This window comes from Silene latifolia, chromosome 1, assembly GCF_048544455.1.
Source record: "Silene latifolia isolate original U9 population chromosome 1, ASM4854445v1, whole genome shotgun sequence".
Lineage (NCBI taxonomy): Eukaryota > Viridiplantae > Streptophyta > Magnoliopsida > Caryophyllales > Caryophyllaceae > Silene > Silene latifolia.
In genome coordinates, this window is record NC_133526.1 from 84,896,789 (window position 1) to 84,913,254 (window position 16,466).

At 32.6% G+C, this 16,466-nt stretch overlaps 1 protein-coding gene and 1 pseudogene across 1 annotated transcript; both read right to left on the reverse strand.

Moving 5' to 3' along the window:
• Window positions 1–350: 350 nt before the first annotated feature.
• On the reverse strand, window positions 351–3,272 carry LOC141649685 (calcium-transporting ATPase 4, endoplasmic reticulum-type-like; annotated as a pseudogene).
• A 10,514-nt stretch (window positions 3,273–13,786) lies between these two features.
• Window positions 13,787–15,648, reverse strand: LOC141649691 (uncharacterized). The gene is made up of 5 exons (XM_074458375.1): window positions 15,075–15,648; window positions 14,895–14,980; window positions 14,659–14,733; window positions 13,928–13,990; window positions 13,787–13,855 (listed from the first exon to the last, which is right to left on the reverse strand). The coding sequence occupies exons 1-5, from the start codon at window positions 15,646–15,648 to the stop codon at window positions 13,787–13,789; spliced, it is 867 nt and encodes a 288-aa protein (XP_074314476.1).
• Between the last annotated feature and the right edge of the window lie 818 nt (window positions 15,649–16,466).

Genomic DNA, 16,466 nt, shown 5'->3' on the forward strand with positions numbered 1-16,466 from the left:
GTGATATTGTATAACAATATCACACAGGGAGTATTGTCTACAATTAAGTGTGATGTAATAATATTGTTTCAGAAGAATGGTGATATTGTTTCAAATGAAGTGTGATATTGTTTACAATAACGTGTGATATTGTAAAATACAAAAGGCAAATCTTGGTAACACTATATTATTGATTCTGGGGTTTTATGATATTGGTAACCAAAAATGAAGAAAGAATACAAAATTGTTGCCATTTGGAATTACATTTAAGCATAAAAGAATGTGTATATATATGAGTAAAATGAGTAAAAATAGACAATTTTGTTAAGTTCATGATGTAATATAGATTTTCTCAGCATGCACACAAGCTCTTAATCAACATTCGGAAGTGAAACAATCTGCAAAAAAAGAAACCAAAGATAAAAAAAACATGTCAGTAGTAAGTTTAACACATTAATAACAAACCAGTGATATTGTTTCTAAGAACTTGTGGTATTTTATTTTAATGGTTCTGAAATTGTTTTAGAGTATCACAAAATAGGAGAGTCATTTAAAGTACTTGTGAAATAGTGATATTGTTTTATATAAGATGTGATATTGTTTCTAATAACGTGTGATATTGTTTCTCAGTATCACAAAAGTAAATATAAGTAACAAATATGCCTGAGGTTTCCTGATATTGATAAGCAAAAAAGAAAAAATACAAAAATGAGACAACTTAAGATTGCCGCCCAACTCCGGCATGCTACTACGTTCAGATCTCATACAAAAAAAATACAAACATGCCGCTGTAATGAATGTAATACACAACTAACCCCATATCTATCATCTTTATCAAAACAACTAACACGACCTACCGCCACAATCACAGCCAGTCATGCCGGCAGCCAGCATATTTTTAACTAAGTAAAAATACAGTAATACACCCTAATTACATAATTAATCTCTCTGAAATTCACACAAACCCAAATAGAACTCCATACCACTTTGTGTGGTTTAAGTGAATCAAACTAATATGGTTGGAATGCCAGTGGAAGTAATGCACATGCCAAAAGAGAAAAACAGGAAGGCAAAATTTTTCTCAAGTTTTACCTTTAATGCAGCCTCAGTAGGCATACCGCTGGCAACAAAGTGACCACCAGATTGTTCGACACCGGCATCAGTGCATATAGCTGCAACTTTGGCAATTATTTGAAGGTTTGTATGCATGTCACCGGTAGGCCAGTCTTGTATTATACCATCAGCTGGATCATAGATAGTCCCCTCCACATTGAAGGTTCTAATGGCACCTCACCTCGAGCCTATGGCAACAAGTTTTGACACGGTCATCTGATTGGTGGTCAAAGTACCAGTATTGTCGGAACAAATAACAGTTGTGCAACCAAGAGTCTCAACACTATATAATTTTCTAACCGGAGAATTTTTTCTGAACCATCTTTCGTGTTTTAAGGGCCAGGCAATTCGTTATAATTGCAGAGAAACCTTCAGGAATTGCAGCAACATCCAGTGCTACAACAATTTCAAAGTAATAAGTACACTTCTCAAAAGAGAATTTAAAGTTCATTGGCGACCACCCATCATCGACATATTCCCAGGTAAGGAAATACTTGACATTGATCATCCAAACCAATCCATTGCTTTCCTGCCACACCCCAACTATAACATTCAGAATCAATATCAAGAATATCACCAATGGCTCAACAAACGTCGTAATCCCCAATCTCTCCACCTTCATCACCATCATACCACGCAAGAACATTGAAGAACAAAACAATATCCTAACTAAAGTATCATTAAATTGATCCAAAATCAACCTCCAAACTGAAACCCCATCATGCTTATCCAATTCATTCAATCTATAAAAAACAGTCAACAAACAAATTTAAGATAGGAAGGACAACACATGTACCCTCTATAAAATCCAATTAGATTTCTAGGAAAGGCATTAAATACCGCTAAAAGTATTCATGCACTCCCAACATTGGTGCCAACAATCTCATTTTTCATAGGCTTCCAATCAAGCTTGACATTGTTATACCTTTTGACAACAAGTAGAGCATCATAATTCAGTAGTTCCCTGATACAAGAACTTAATCAGAAAACAAATAATTATGAAAGATGAATGGACCTGTATGATATTTGAGAGAAATTTGTGATACTATTTAGTTATAGTGATTGAATTAACAAAAAATATCATACTTCACCAATATCGCAACCCTTAACAAAGAATATAACACAACATCAAAACCATAAACAAGAATATCACACTTCCAGTTTGTGATTTTAAGAAAGAATATCATAGTAAGAAATAATATCACATTCAATATCACATTACTCAGTTAGTAAACTCTATTTCTGAAACTCTAATTTTCAAAATTAAACAATATTAAATCCTAATCTTCACAATTAAACGAAGAAAACATCTAATAAACAACTACAACTAAATTCAATGATATTAATTAGTTCAATTTGTCAATATAATCACAAAAAAAACGTTTAAAATCATGTATAACTAAGATATTTAGAATTTTAAAACAAGAAAATGAAAGTACCACAAATCATCGACTATCAGTTCGATTTTTTTCATTTAATCCCTATGAAATTCATCGAATTCAACATATATAAAATAATTTCAAACAAAATTAACATTCATAATCAATTTAGTACTACATAAGTTCAACTAAAATCGCAAAAATTTAAAAAAAAAACAACGAATTTACCTGTACGATTTTGGAGATAAATCTACTGATATTATTCAATGTATTGTACGAATTAATCAAGAAAGTTGAATTGGAGATAAAATTTTATGATTTTAGCAAGATTTTAGAGATTTTATGTGAGATTTTCGTTTGAAATGTTTGACAGTATGTTTGATATGTTTTTTAGAGAGAGAAACTGTCGAATGTTTTTTTGTGCTTTAATTTGGGGGTTTTGTTTGTCAATTTCCCTCGCGATATTGTTTTGTATATGGTCTGATATTTAATTCGTTACTCAATCCTCAAATATTTAGTAGTTCTCACCGGATCCCGACTCTATATATATATATATATATATATATATATATATATATATATATATAGAAATTGAATCTCGTGAGGCACCCTTCTTAGAGTGAGGTAGCTGAACCCTTTCTAAACCATTAGATCTAACTATTATAGACTCATCAGATTATGACACGTGTTCCCATACAAAACTCAACTAACTGACATTTCGCCCTCAAATTCACTCATTTGGCACTCTTTTACTTTCCCTCTCTTCAGCTCATCGTCATTCACACTAATTTCGATCGACATTTATCGCTCAGATTTGATCGCCATCGTCAATCTAATTTATTTTCCGATTTAAGCAATTTCGATTCATCCTAATTTCGATCATCCTAATTTTGTAATTTCGATTCATCCTAATTTTGATGAATTCAACCTCGATGTTGCTCAATACGGTACACAATTTCACTTATCGATTTCTTCTTTTTTTGCACTATCAGCATAGTTTTTGATGTTCTAGTGAACTTGCATATTCTTGATTTTCCAGAAGTTGACTAGGATGATGCATTGACGTAGCTGATTGATAGTTTATGCGATTCGATTTCGATTATGTTCTGTTTTTCGATGTTCAGTTAGTTCTGTATTTGTTGTTGATTTAATTTGCTTCTAATTAAGTTTTAGGTTATGACGTCTTAAAAATTACAATCGCGTGATTTTATTGATGATATATGTTATTCATAGTTTTTGATTGCAAATGAAATGAATTATGAATACAAAAGTAGGCGAAAGAGTGAATGTGTGTTAAATTAATTTATGATATTCTTGAGAATTCCGGATTACGATTAATTGAGAAGCGGTTCTTGAGTGTTCATGAAAATTGCTAGGTTTAGATGTTCAGCTGTGTTCATCCAGAAATTTAAGATGACAAACTCAAAGCTGTGATAATTGTTAGATTTAGATGTTCAGTTGTGTTCACGAAAATTGTAATCCTAAGATATAGAGTGCGGACTGTTGCTGAAGAAGTATGAGACTGTATATTTGATGTTTGAACTAAATTTGTAGCTTATGTGAACTCTAACTCTTTACATACTGGTTGTTGTTTGATGCTCGAAGGAGGAGGGTGCTTTCGAAGAAGACTGAATGTGCTCCCAAAATACAAATTTCATATGTCAAGAAATTTGGAAACGCCAAGTGTTGGTGTCGGGGTGATCGTGCCTATGGAAAAGGATTTTCCCTATGTCAGTTGTATTTTGCTTCAACATTGTCTTGGGGAATGTGAGCTTATGCTACATACCGGTCTCCTTTATGCAGACAATTAAGCCATTTACACCTGCTACAACAGGTTAGTTAGGAACATTGTTTACAGTTTTTCATTTATCAGCATTTGTGAAAAAACAAACAAACTATTTCTCGATGATGAAATACATATTTGATTGCCCTCTTATGTTTCTCCCTTGATTGGGTTAAATCAGGTTAATCCACTTAAACTTAGCTCTCTCTTATGATTTTTCACTTGTTATGCAAATTGATTGAGCTCTTAAACAAGTTTTAGGTTGTTTAAGTGCATGATTGAGGGTTTTAGAGTAGAGTGCTACTTCCTCCGACTCAACAAGTTCTTTACGTTTTGACTTTGTTTGATTTGAAAATTAGGGTATAGTTCTTCATAGAAATAATTGGAGTCTATGTTGTTTATGGAAATGTATCTCAAATTTAATGTTAGATCCACTGTGTTGTCGAACGGTTTGCATATGGAACAAGGAGAATATTGTACGTGACAATACTCCTATTTTGAAACCTTTTAAGTATAGTTTGGGAGTTGTTCTGGTCGCTCCTTTTACCTGCTTACTGTAGGGGTTAAAGGGTAAAAGGGTTTGTTCAGGTTTATTTTTCACCATGATTCATTACCTTTCATTTTGGGGTATAAGATTTGGACTATTGTGAATGTTATGTGCGAATCACCAAATATATTCATTTCTTCTGTCAGTTGTAGAAACTGGTATTTTGGGGAGGAGCTTTCTAAAATTCAGTTCTCTGCCGTCTCCATTTTGCAGAATATTGACGAAGGCAGGCTTAAAATGAAAGCACATTGTCCCATAGTTACTGATTTTGGAATGAGGGAGAAAGTGGTTAAGGTTCTTATGTGTTACAATCAAGTTTGGCTACAAATCGGATTATATATCATCTTAGGTGGTGAATCACTGTTACCTAATGAAAATTCCAACAGTAAACAACACACAGCTTTTTTGAAAATGGTGATTGAAAAACAGCTCTTTGCACATGCTGGTCTAGCAAGAGCTTATGCTTACAACAAGAGAGTTAACGGCTTTTACAGGCCAGGTTATTATGAAACCTTAGGGAATGTTATACTGAAAAGATTTTTGCTGCTTGTTCTTATACTTGATAGAGGCAAAATTCAAAGTAGTTTGCCTATTAACTATGGCATTGATGGGAAAGATGGAGGTTCTCCCTTGCTGTTCAATGTGAAATGCAACATCAAATCAAGTCGACAAATGATAAGTGGTACAGAATAATTTTCTTGGCAGTTACCTTATAGTACCTTCCCCATCTCTATATGTTTCCTGACATATGTTTCCTTATTGCGTGTGAATCGCAGAATTCCTGTCATCGGAGGTCATGCATGGGGAAGGCGATCTTCTAGCACATCTTGTGATTGTGGGATACAAGGTGTCATACCAACAGGTAAGTTAAGACACACCATATTGTAATTGACATGCTAAGACATCTTTTGTGATGTTAACAACACTCCAAATCATTCTGTTTTGATATTGCCATTGAGTCAAATTTGCGGAGTGAAATTCATCACGCCATAAGTGGTTAGTAAAAGTTCACCGATGTGCGATTCCTCAAATTGAGTATGACCTCGAAATTAGAGATCTTTTTCAAGAAAAGAGCATTATATATATAATAATGATGGTGTGAATTAATTAGGTGGATTGGACACCGAGCTTCACAGAGGTTCGTGCAAGCGGTAGAGCAACTAGGTGTGGATAAGGCTGTCCCTTCAAGAATTCTAGAGCTTATGGGTATTGATTGTCTCACTAGACATAACATTGCCAGCCATCTTCAGGTACTCTTTTCTTCCATACACATTTTTATTTTAAATAGGCATATCCGTCTTAAGCTTAAAGACTCGAGTATCATATCACACATAAAACAAAACACATATATGTCGTTGAAATTAGCAAAACGTTTATCCCATCTTATAAGTTCCAGTATTGTTTGAACCGTTTTATTCTCAAGATATATCCGTTTTGAAAGAATCTCTTGTTCTTATATCCTTTTAACCCTTTGCTTACATATAATGAAAAATTAAACAAATGATTAGGACCGCAAATAAAGTAAATTTAATCACCATTATTATTGATGGTGTGATTAAGCTACATATGCCTTTGATTTTGATTAGTCGACATTGATGGAGTAAATTTAAATAGGGTCATTTGAACAAACTCTATAATTTAAACACAAAGATAAGGTTATGTATATTAATCTGCAAAGCTCGGACATAAAGTTTAATGTGGCTCACTTTGTTCTATGAACTATCGACTTGTGCCATATGTAACATTGCCACACATATCACAGGAGTTCATGGCTTTTGATACTGGCAGTGACACTCACTTGGATATGCTTCTGAACTGGATGAAGGTACTACTATTGTATTAGATGTGTGACAATTGTATCTAATGTGCATAAATCATAATAAAAGTATGACTGCAGAGGCATAATGTTACGGTCCATTGCATGGTATGGGACATGAGTTCCACATCGGTCGTGTGGAAGGCTTGATGTGGAATTGATATGGATATTGGGAGAACCCACCCCACAATCCCACATCAAGCCTCCCACACGACCGATGTGGGACTATGATAGTATATTGAATGTGATTAATACTAAAAAGTAGCAAGAAACTGGATTACTATGATGGTATATTCTGTCAATCCATCCCACCCTTTAGAACTCCAATAAGCACAGTAACTGAGTGTTTTAAGCTGAGTGTTTTTTAGAAAGTAGAGTTACCATGTATGTGAAAAAAAAGGGATTACCTTGTTAAAAAAAACCTCAAAATACAGTCAACTTAGTTATTGCCCAATCGTTAGCCAATCAGATACTTATTTTGTGAATCATAAATGGTCAAAATCGCCTATTTTTCTCTTTTTCTTATTTTGTGAATCATATACCTTATTTTGTAAATCTTAGAGCTTGTTTTGTGAAACTAGAAGGTAATATTGTGAAATTTGGTCATAAAATGGTCGAAATCGCCTATTTTGCTCTTTTTCTTATTTTGTGAATTATTGACCTTGTTTCGTGAATCCTAGGCCGTATATTGTGAAACTTGGTTATAAATGGTCAAAATCACCTATTTTGCTCCTTTTATTATTTTGTGAATCCTATACTTTATTTTGTGAATCTTACAACTTGTTTTGTGAAAATAGAAGGTAATATTGTGAAATTTGGTCACAAAATGGTCGAAATCACCTATTTTGCTCTTTTTATTATTTTGTGAATCATAGACCTTAACTTGGTCATAAATGGTCAAAATCGCCTATTTTCCTCTTTTTCTTATTTTGTGAATCATATATCTTATTTTGTGAATCATATATCTTATTTTGTGAATCTTAGAGCTTGTTTTGTGAAACTAGAAGGTAATATTGTGAAATTTGGTCATAAAATGGTCGAAATCACCTATTTTGCTCTTTTTATTATTTTGTGAATCATTGACCTTGTTTCGTGAATCGTAGGCCTTATATTGTGAAACTTGGTCATAAATGGTCAAAATCGTCTATTTTTCTCCTTTTATTATTTTGTGAATCATATTCCTTATTTTGTGAATCTTAGAGCTTGTTTTGTGAAATTAGAAGGTAATATTGTGAAATTTGGTCATAAAATGGTCGAAATCGCCTATTTTGCTCTTTTTCTTATTTTATGAATCATTGACCTTGTTTCGTGAATCCTAGGCCTTATATTGTGAAACTTAGTCATAAATGGTCGAAATCACCTATTTTCCTCTTTTTCTTATTTTGTGAATCATATACCTTATTTTGTGAATCTTAGAGCTTGTTTTGTGAAACTAGAAGGTAATATTGTGAAATTTGGTCACAAAATGGTCGAAATCACTTATTTTGCTCTTTTTATTATTTTGTGAATCATAGACCTTGTTTTGTGAATGTTAGAGCTTGTTTTGTGAAACTAGAAGGTAATATTGTGAAATTTGGTCATAAAATGGTCGAAATCACCTATTTTGCTCTTTTTCTTATTTTGTGAATCATAGACCTTGTTTCGTGAATCGTAGGCCTTATATTGTAAAACTTGGTCATAAATGGTCAAAATCGCCTATTTTGTTCCTTTTATTATTTTGTGAATCATATACCTTATTTTGTGAATCTTAGAGCTTGTTTTGTGAAATTAGAGGGTAATATTGTGAAATTTGGTCATAAAATGGTCGAAATCACCTATTTTGCGCTTTTTATTATTTTGTGAATAACTTCGTCATAAATGGTCAAAATCGCCTATTTTCCTATTTTTCTTATTTTGTGAATCATATACCTTATTTTGTGAATCTTAGATCTTATTTTGTGAAACTAGAAGGTAATATTGAGAAATTTGGACATAAAATGGTCGAAATCATCTATTTTGCTCTTTTTCTTATTTTGTGAATCATAGACATTGTTTCGTGAATCCTAGGCCTTATATTGTGAATAACTTGGTCATAAATGGTCAAAATCGCCTATTTTCCTCTTTTTTTTATTTTGTTAATCATATACCTTATTTTGTGAATCTTAGAGCTTATTTTGTGAAACTAGAAGGTAATATTGTGAAATTTGGTCATAAATTGGTCGAAATCACCTATTTTGCTCTTTTTCTTATTTCGTGAATCATTGACTTTGTTTCGTGAATCCCAGGCCTTATATTGTGAAACTTGGTCATAAATGGTCAAAATCACCTCCTTTTATTATTTTGTGAATCATATACCTTATTTTGTAAATCTTAGATCTTATTTTGTGAAAATAGAAGGTAATATAGTGAAATTTTGTCACAAAATGGTCGAAATCACCTATTTTGCTCTTTTTATTATTTTGTGAATCATAGACCTTATATTGTGAAACTTGATCATAAATGGTCAAAATCGCCTATTTTCCTATTTTTCTTATTTTGGGAATCATATACCTTATTTTGTGAATCTTAGAGCTTGTTTTGTGAAACTAGAAGGTAATATTGTGAAATTTGGTCATAAAATGGTCGAAATCACCTATTTTGCTCCTTTTCTTATTTTGTGAATCATAGACCTTGTTTCGTGAATCCTAGGTCTTATATTGTCAAACATGGTCATAAATGGTCAAATTCACCTATTTTGCTCCTTTTATTATTTTGTGAATCCTATACCTTATTTTGTGAATCTTAGAGCTTGTTTTGTGAAAATAGAAGGTAATATTGTAAAATTTGGTCACAAAATGGTCGAAATCACCTATTTTGCTCTTTTTATTATTTTGTGAATCATAGATCTTGTTTCGTGAATCCTAGGCCTTATATTGTGAAACTTGGTCATAAATGGTCAAAATCACCTATTTTGCTCCTTTTATTATTTTGTGAATCATATACCTTATTTTGTGAATCTTAGAGATTGTTTTGTGAAACTAGAAGGTAATATTGTGAAATTTGGTCATAAAATGGTCAAAATCACCTATTTTGCTCTTTTTCTTATTTTGTAAATCATAGACCTTGTATTTTCAGTGTTTGTTATTATTGGAGCTAATATTGTGAACCTTGAAGCTAGTTTTGTGAACTTAGTACCTGATAATGTGAAATCTCGACTTGATTTGTGAATAATGATTTTGTGAAACCTGGATCTGATTTTGTGAAACCTAGATCTGATTTTGTGAAATCTAGACATGATTATGTGAACTCTAGACCTAATTTTCATTATTTATGGCGAGGCGGCCGGCCTCACCATATTCCTTCATGGACTGATTTTCAATGTTTATTGGGCTGGAAACTTAGGGTCATTCCTAACTTTTCTTTTGGCCCAAATATTTTCTCACACACAAAAGCCCAAATACTTTACTCTATGTCTCTAAAATATAACAAACAAAATTCTTAAGCTACATCTTGTGAGACTACTTGATTTATCTAAGTTTGGACCTGATTTTGTGAACCCTATGCATGTTTTTGTGAATCTTGGACCTTATTTTGTGAATCTAAGACTTGAATAGGTGATTTTAGACATACATTGGCAATGGTAATTATTATATAATAATCGTATATTTATATTTGTTCATCTATGTGGGTCTCGAACCCACACCTTGCGCAATAGCACAATGCTCTACCTTTTGAGCTAATAGATGATATTGTACCAAAATTAAATTATGTATCAACAAGTAACAAAGACATGAAAACATTAGTAACTTCATGTACATGTGAAACATGACACATTGGCTTATACAAGTATTTCTTACTATGAAATTAACCAATTTAAGTCCTACCTTCACAAAATTAGGTCCAGGTTTTACAAAAACAAGTTTCACAATATTAGGTCTAAAGTTCACATAATCATGTCTAGGTTTCACAAAATCAGATCTAGGTTTCACAAAATAAAATTCAGATTTTACAAAATGAAGTTTCACAAAATCAAGTCGAGATTTCACATAATAAGGTACAAAGTTCACAAATCAGGTCCAGGTTTCACATAAACAAGTTTCACAAAATTAGCTCTAGAGTTCACATATTCATGTCTAGATTTCACAAAATCAGATCTAGGTTTCACAAAATCAGATCCAGGTTTCACAAAATCATTATTCACAAATCAAGTCGAGATTTCACATTATCAGGTACTAAGTTCACAAAACTAGCTTCAAGGTTCACAATATTAGCTCCAATAATAACAAACACTGAAAATACAAGGTCTATGATTTACAAAATAAGAAAAAGAGCAAAATAGGTTATTTTGACCATTTTATGACCAAATTTCACAATATTACCTTCTAGTTTCACAAAACAATCTCTAAGATTCACAAAATAAGGTATATGATTCACAAAATAATAAAAGGAGCAAAATAGGTGATTTTGACCATTTATGACCAAGTTTCACAATATAAGGCCTAGGATTCACGAAACAAGATCTATGATTCACAAAATAATAAAAAGAGCAAAATAGGTGATTTCGACCATTTTGTGACCAAATTTTACAATATTACCTTCTATTTTCACAAAACAAGCTCTAAGATTCACAAAATAAGGTATAGGATTCACAAAATAATAAAAGGAGCAAAATAGGTGAATTTGACCATTTATGACCATGTTTGACAATATAAGACCTAGGATTCACGAAACAAGGTCTATGATTCACAAAATAAGAAAAGGAGCAAAATAGGTGATTTCGACCATTTTATGACCAAATTTCACAATATTACCTTCTAGTTTCACAAAACAAGCTCTAAGATTCACAAAATAAGGTATATGATTCCCAAAATAAGAAAAATAGGAAAATAGGCGATTTTGACCATTTATGATCAAGTTTCACAATATAAGGTCTATGATTAACAAAATAATAAAAAGAGCAAAATAGGTGATTTCGACCATTTTGTGACAAAATTTCACTATATTACCTTCTATTTTCACAAAATAAGATCTAAGATTCACAAAATAAGGTATATGATTCACAAAATAATAAAAGGAGGTGATTTTGACCATTTATGACCAAGTTTCACAATATAAGGCCTGGGATTCACGAAACAAAGTCAATGATTCACGAAATAAGAAAAAGAGCAAAATAGGTGATTTCGACCAATTTATGACCAAATTTCACAATATTACCTTCTAGTTTCACAAAATAAGCTCTAAGATTCACAAAATAAGGTATATGATTAACAAAATAAAAAAAAGAGGAAAATAGGCGATTTTGACCATTTATGACCAAGTTATTCACAATATAAGGCCTAGGATTCACGAAACAATGTCTATGATTCACAAAATAAGAAAAAGAGCAAAATAGATGATTTCGACCATTTTATGTCCAAATTTCTCAATATTACCTTCTAGTTTCACAAAATAAGCTCTAAGATTCACAAAATAAGGTATATGATTCACAAAATAAGAAAAATAGGAAAATAGGCGATTTTGACCATTTATGACGAAGTTATTCACAAAATAATAAAAAGCGCAAAATAGGTGATTTCGACCATTTTATGACCAAATTTCACAATATTACCCTCTAATTTCACAAAACAAGCTCTAAGATTCACAAAATAAGGTATATGATTCACAAAATAATAAAAGGAACAAAATAGGCGATTTTGACCATTTATGACCAAGTTTTACAATATAAGGCCTACGATTCACGAAACAAGGTCTATGATTCACAAAATAAGAAAAGGAGCAAAATAGGTGATTTCGACCATTTTATGACCAAATTTCACAATATTACCTTCTAGTTTCACAAAACAAGCTCTAACATTCACAAAACAAGGTCTATGATTCACAAAATAATAAAAAGAGCAAAATAGGTGATTTCGACCATTTTGTGACCAAATTTCACAATATTACCTTCTAGTTTCACAAAACAAGCTCTAAGATTCACAAAATAAGGTATATGATTCACAAAATAAGAAAAAGAGGAAAATAGGTGATTTCGACCATTTATGACTAAGTTTCACAATATAAGGCCTAGGATTCACGAAACAAGGTCAATGATTCATAAAATAAGAAAAAGAGCAAAATAGGCGATTTCGACCATTTTATGACCAAATTTCACAATATTACCTTCTAATTTCACAAAATAAGCTCTAAGATTCACAAAATAAGGAATATGACTCACAAAATAATAAAAGGAGAAAAATAGACGATTTTGACCATTTATGACCAAGTTTCACAATATAAGGCCTATGATTCACGAAACAAGGTCAATGATTCACAAAATAATAAAAAGAGCAAAATAGGTGATTTCGACCATTTTATGACCAAATTTCACAATATTACCTTCTAGTTTCACAAAACAAGCTCTAAGATTCACAAAATAAGATATATGATTCACAAAATAAGAAAAAGAGGAAAATAGGCGATTTTGACCATTTATGACCAAGTTAAGGTCTATGATTCACAAAATAATAAAAAGAGCAAAATAGGTGATTTCGACCATTTTGTGACCAAATTTCACAATATTACCTTCTATTTTCACAAAACAAGTTGTAAGATTCACAAAATAAAGTATAGGATTCACAAAATAATAAAAGGAGCAAAATAGGTGATTTTGACCATTTATAACCAAATTTCACAATATACGGCCTAGGTTTCACGAAACAAGGTCAATAATTCACAAAATAAGAAAAAGAGCAAAATAGGTGATTTCGACCATTTTATGACCAAATTTCACAATATTACCTTCTAGTTTCACAAAACAAGCTCTAAGATTTACAAAATAAGGTATATGATTCACAAAATAAGAAAAAGAGAAAAATAGGCGATTTTGACCATTTATGATTCACAAAATAAGTATCTGATTGGCTAACGATTGGGCAATAACTAAGTTGACTGTATTTTGAGGTTTTTTTAACAAGGTAATCCCTTTTTTTTTCACATGCATGGTAACTCTACTTTCTAAAAAACACTCAGCTTAAAACACTCAGTTACTGTGCTTATTGGAGTTCTAAAGGGTGGGATGGATTGACAGAATATACCATCATAGTAATCCAGTTTCTTGCTACTTTTTAGTATTAATCACATTCAATATACTATCATAGTCCCACATCGGTCGTGTGGGAGGCTTGATGTGGGATTGTGGGGTGGGTTCTCCCAATATCCATATCAATTCCACATCAAGCCTTCCACACGACCGATGTGGAACTCATGTCCCATACCATGCAATGTACCGTAACATTATGCCTCTGCAGTCATACTTTTATTATGATTTATGCACATTAGATACAATTGTCACACATCTAATACAATAGTAGTACCTTCATCCAGTTCAGAAGCATATCCAAGTGAGTGTCACTGCCAGTATCAAAAGCCATGAACTCCTGTGATATGTGTGGCAATGTTACATATGGCACAAGTCGATAGTTCATAGAACAAAGTGAGCCACATTAAACTTACTGTCTGAGCTTTGCAGATTAATATACATAACCTTATCTTTGTGTTTAAATTATAGAGTTTGTTCAAATGACCCTATTTAAATTTACTCCATCAATGTCGACTAATCAAAATCAAAGGCATATGTAGCTTAATCACACCATCAATAATAATGGTGATTAAATTTACTTTATTTGCGGTCCTAATCATTTGTTTAATTTTTCATTATATGTAAGCAAAGGGTTAAAAGGATATAAGAACAGTAGATTCTTTCAAAACGGATATATCTTCAGAATAAAACGGTTCAAACAATACTGGAACTTATAAGATGGGATAAACGTTTTGCTAATTTCAACGACATATATGTGTTTTGTTTTATGTGTGATATGATACTCGAGTCTTTAAGCTTAAGACGGATATGCCTATTTAAAATAAAAATGTGTATGGAAGAAAAGAGTACCTGAAGATGGCTGGCAATGTTATGTCTAGTGAGACAATCGATACCCATAAGCTCTAGAATTCTTGAAGGGACAGCCTTATCTACACCTAGTTGCTCTACCGCTTGCACGAACCTCCTGTGAAGCTCTGGTGTCCAATCCACCTAATTAATTCACACCATCATTATTATATATATAATGCTCTTTTCTTGAAAAAGATCTCTAATTCTGAGGTCATACTCAATTTGAGGAATCTGCACATCAGTGAACTTTTACTAACCAGCTTATGGCGTGATGAATTTCACTCCGCAAATTTGACTCAATGGCAATATCAAAACAGAATGATTTGGAGTGTTGTTAACATCACAAAAGATGTCTTAGCATGTCAATTACAATATGGTGTGTCTTAACTTACCTGTTGGTATGACACCTTGTATCCCACAATCACAAGATGTGCTAGAAGATCGCCTTCCCCATGCATGACCTCCGATGACAGGAATTCTGCGATTCACACGCAATAAGGAAACATATGTCAGGAAACATATAGAGATGGGGAAGGTACTATAAGGTAACTGCCAAGAAAATTATTCTGTACCACTTATCATTTGTCGACTTGATTTGATGTTGCATTTCACATTGAACAGCAAGGGAGAACCTCCATCTTTCCCATCAATGCCATAGTTAATAGGCAAACTACTTTGAATTTTGCCTCTATCAAGTATAAGAACAAGCAGCAAAAATCTTTTCAGTATAACATTCCCTAAGGTTTCATAATAACCTGGCCTGTAAAAGCCGTCAACTCTCTTGTTGTAAGCATAAGCTCTTGCTAGACCAACATGTGCAAAGAGCTGTTTTTCAATCACCATTTTCAAAAAAGCTGTGTGTTGTTTACTGTTGGAATTTTCATTAGGTAACAGTGATTCACCACCTAAGATGATATATAATCCGATTTGTAGCCAAACTTGATTGTAACACATAAGAACCTTAACCACTTTCTCCCTCATTCCAAAATCAGTAACTATGGGACAATGTGCTTTCATTTTAAGCCTGCCTTCGTCAATATTCTGCAAAATGGAGACGGCAGAGAACTGAATTTTAGAAAGCTCCTCCCCAAAATACCAGTTTCTACAACTGACAGAAGAAATGAATATATTTGGTGATTCGCACATAACATTCACAATAGTCCAAATCTTATACCCCAAAATGAAAGGTAATGAATCATGGTGAAAAATAAACCTGAACAAACCCTTTTACCCTTTAACCCCTACAGTAAGCAGGTAAAAGGAGCGACCAGAACAACTCCCAAACTATACTTAAAAGGTTTCAAAATAGGAGTATTGTCACGTACAATATTCTCCTTGTTCCATATGCAAACCGTTCGACAACACAGTGGATCTAACATTAAATTTGAGATACATTTCCATAAACAACATAGACTCCAATTATTTCTATGAAGAACTATACCCTAATTTTCAAATCAAACAAAGTCAAAACGTAAAGAACTTGTTGAGTCGGAGGAAGTAGCACTCTACTCTAAAACCCTCAATCATGCACTTAAACAACCTAAAACTTGTTTAAGAGCTCAATCAATTTGCATAACAAGTGAAAAATCATAAGAGAGAGCTAAGTTTAAGTGGATTAACCTGATTTAACCCAATCAAGGGAGAAACATAAGAGGGCAATCAAATATGTATTTCATCATCGAGAAATAGTTTGTTTGTTTTTTCACAAATGCTGATAAATGAAAAACTGTAAACAATGTTCCTAACTAACCTGTTGTAGCAGGTGTAAATGGCTTAATTGTCTGCATAAAGGAGACCGGTATGTAGCATAAGCTCACATTCCCCAAGACAATGTTGAAGCAAAATACAACTGACATAGGGAAAATCCTTTTCCATAGGCACGATCACCCCGGCACCAACACTTGGCGTTTCCAAATTTCTTAACATATGAAATTTGTATTTTGGGAGCACATTCAGTCTTCTTC

Bases quoted from the DNA above. Each gene is read 5' to 3' on its own strand.
- LOC141649691 (XM_074458375.1), bottom strand. From the start codon at position 15,648: ATGTGCGAATCACCAAATATATTCATTTCTTCTGTCAGTTGTAGAAAC. The intron at 14,981-15,074 runs GTACAGAATAAT...TGTGAATCGCAG, and splicing joins AAGTCGACAAATGATAAGTG to AATTCCTGTCATCGGAGGTC. The intron at 14,734-14,894 runs GTAAGTTAAGAC...ACTGATGTGCAG, and splicing joins ACAAGGTGTCATACCAACAG to ATTCCTCAAATTGAGTATGA.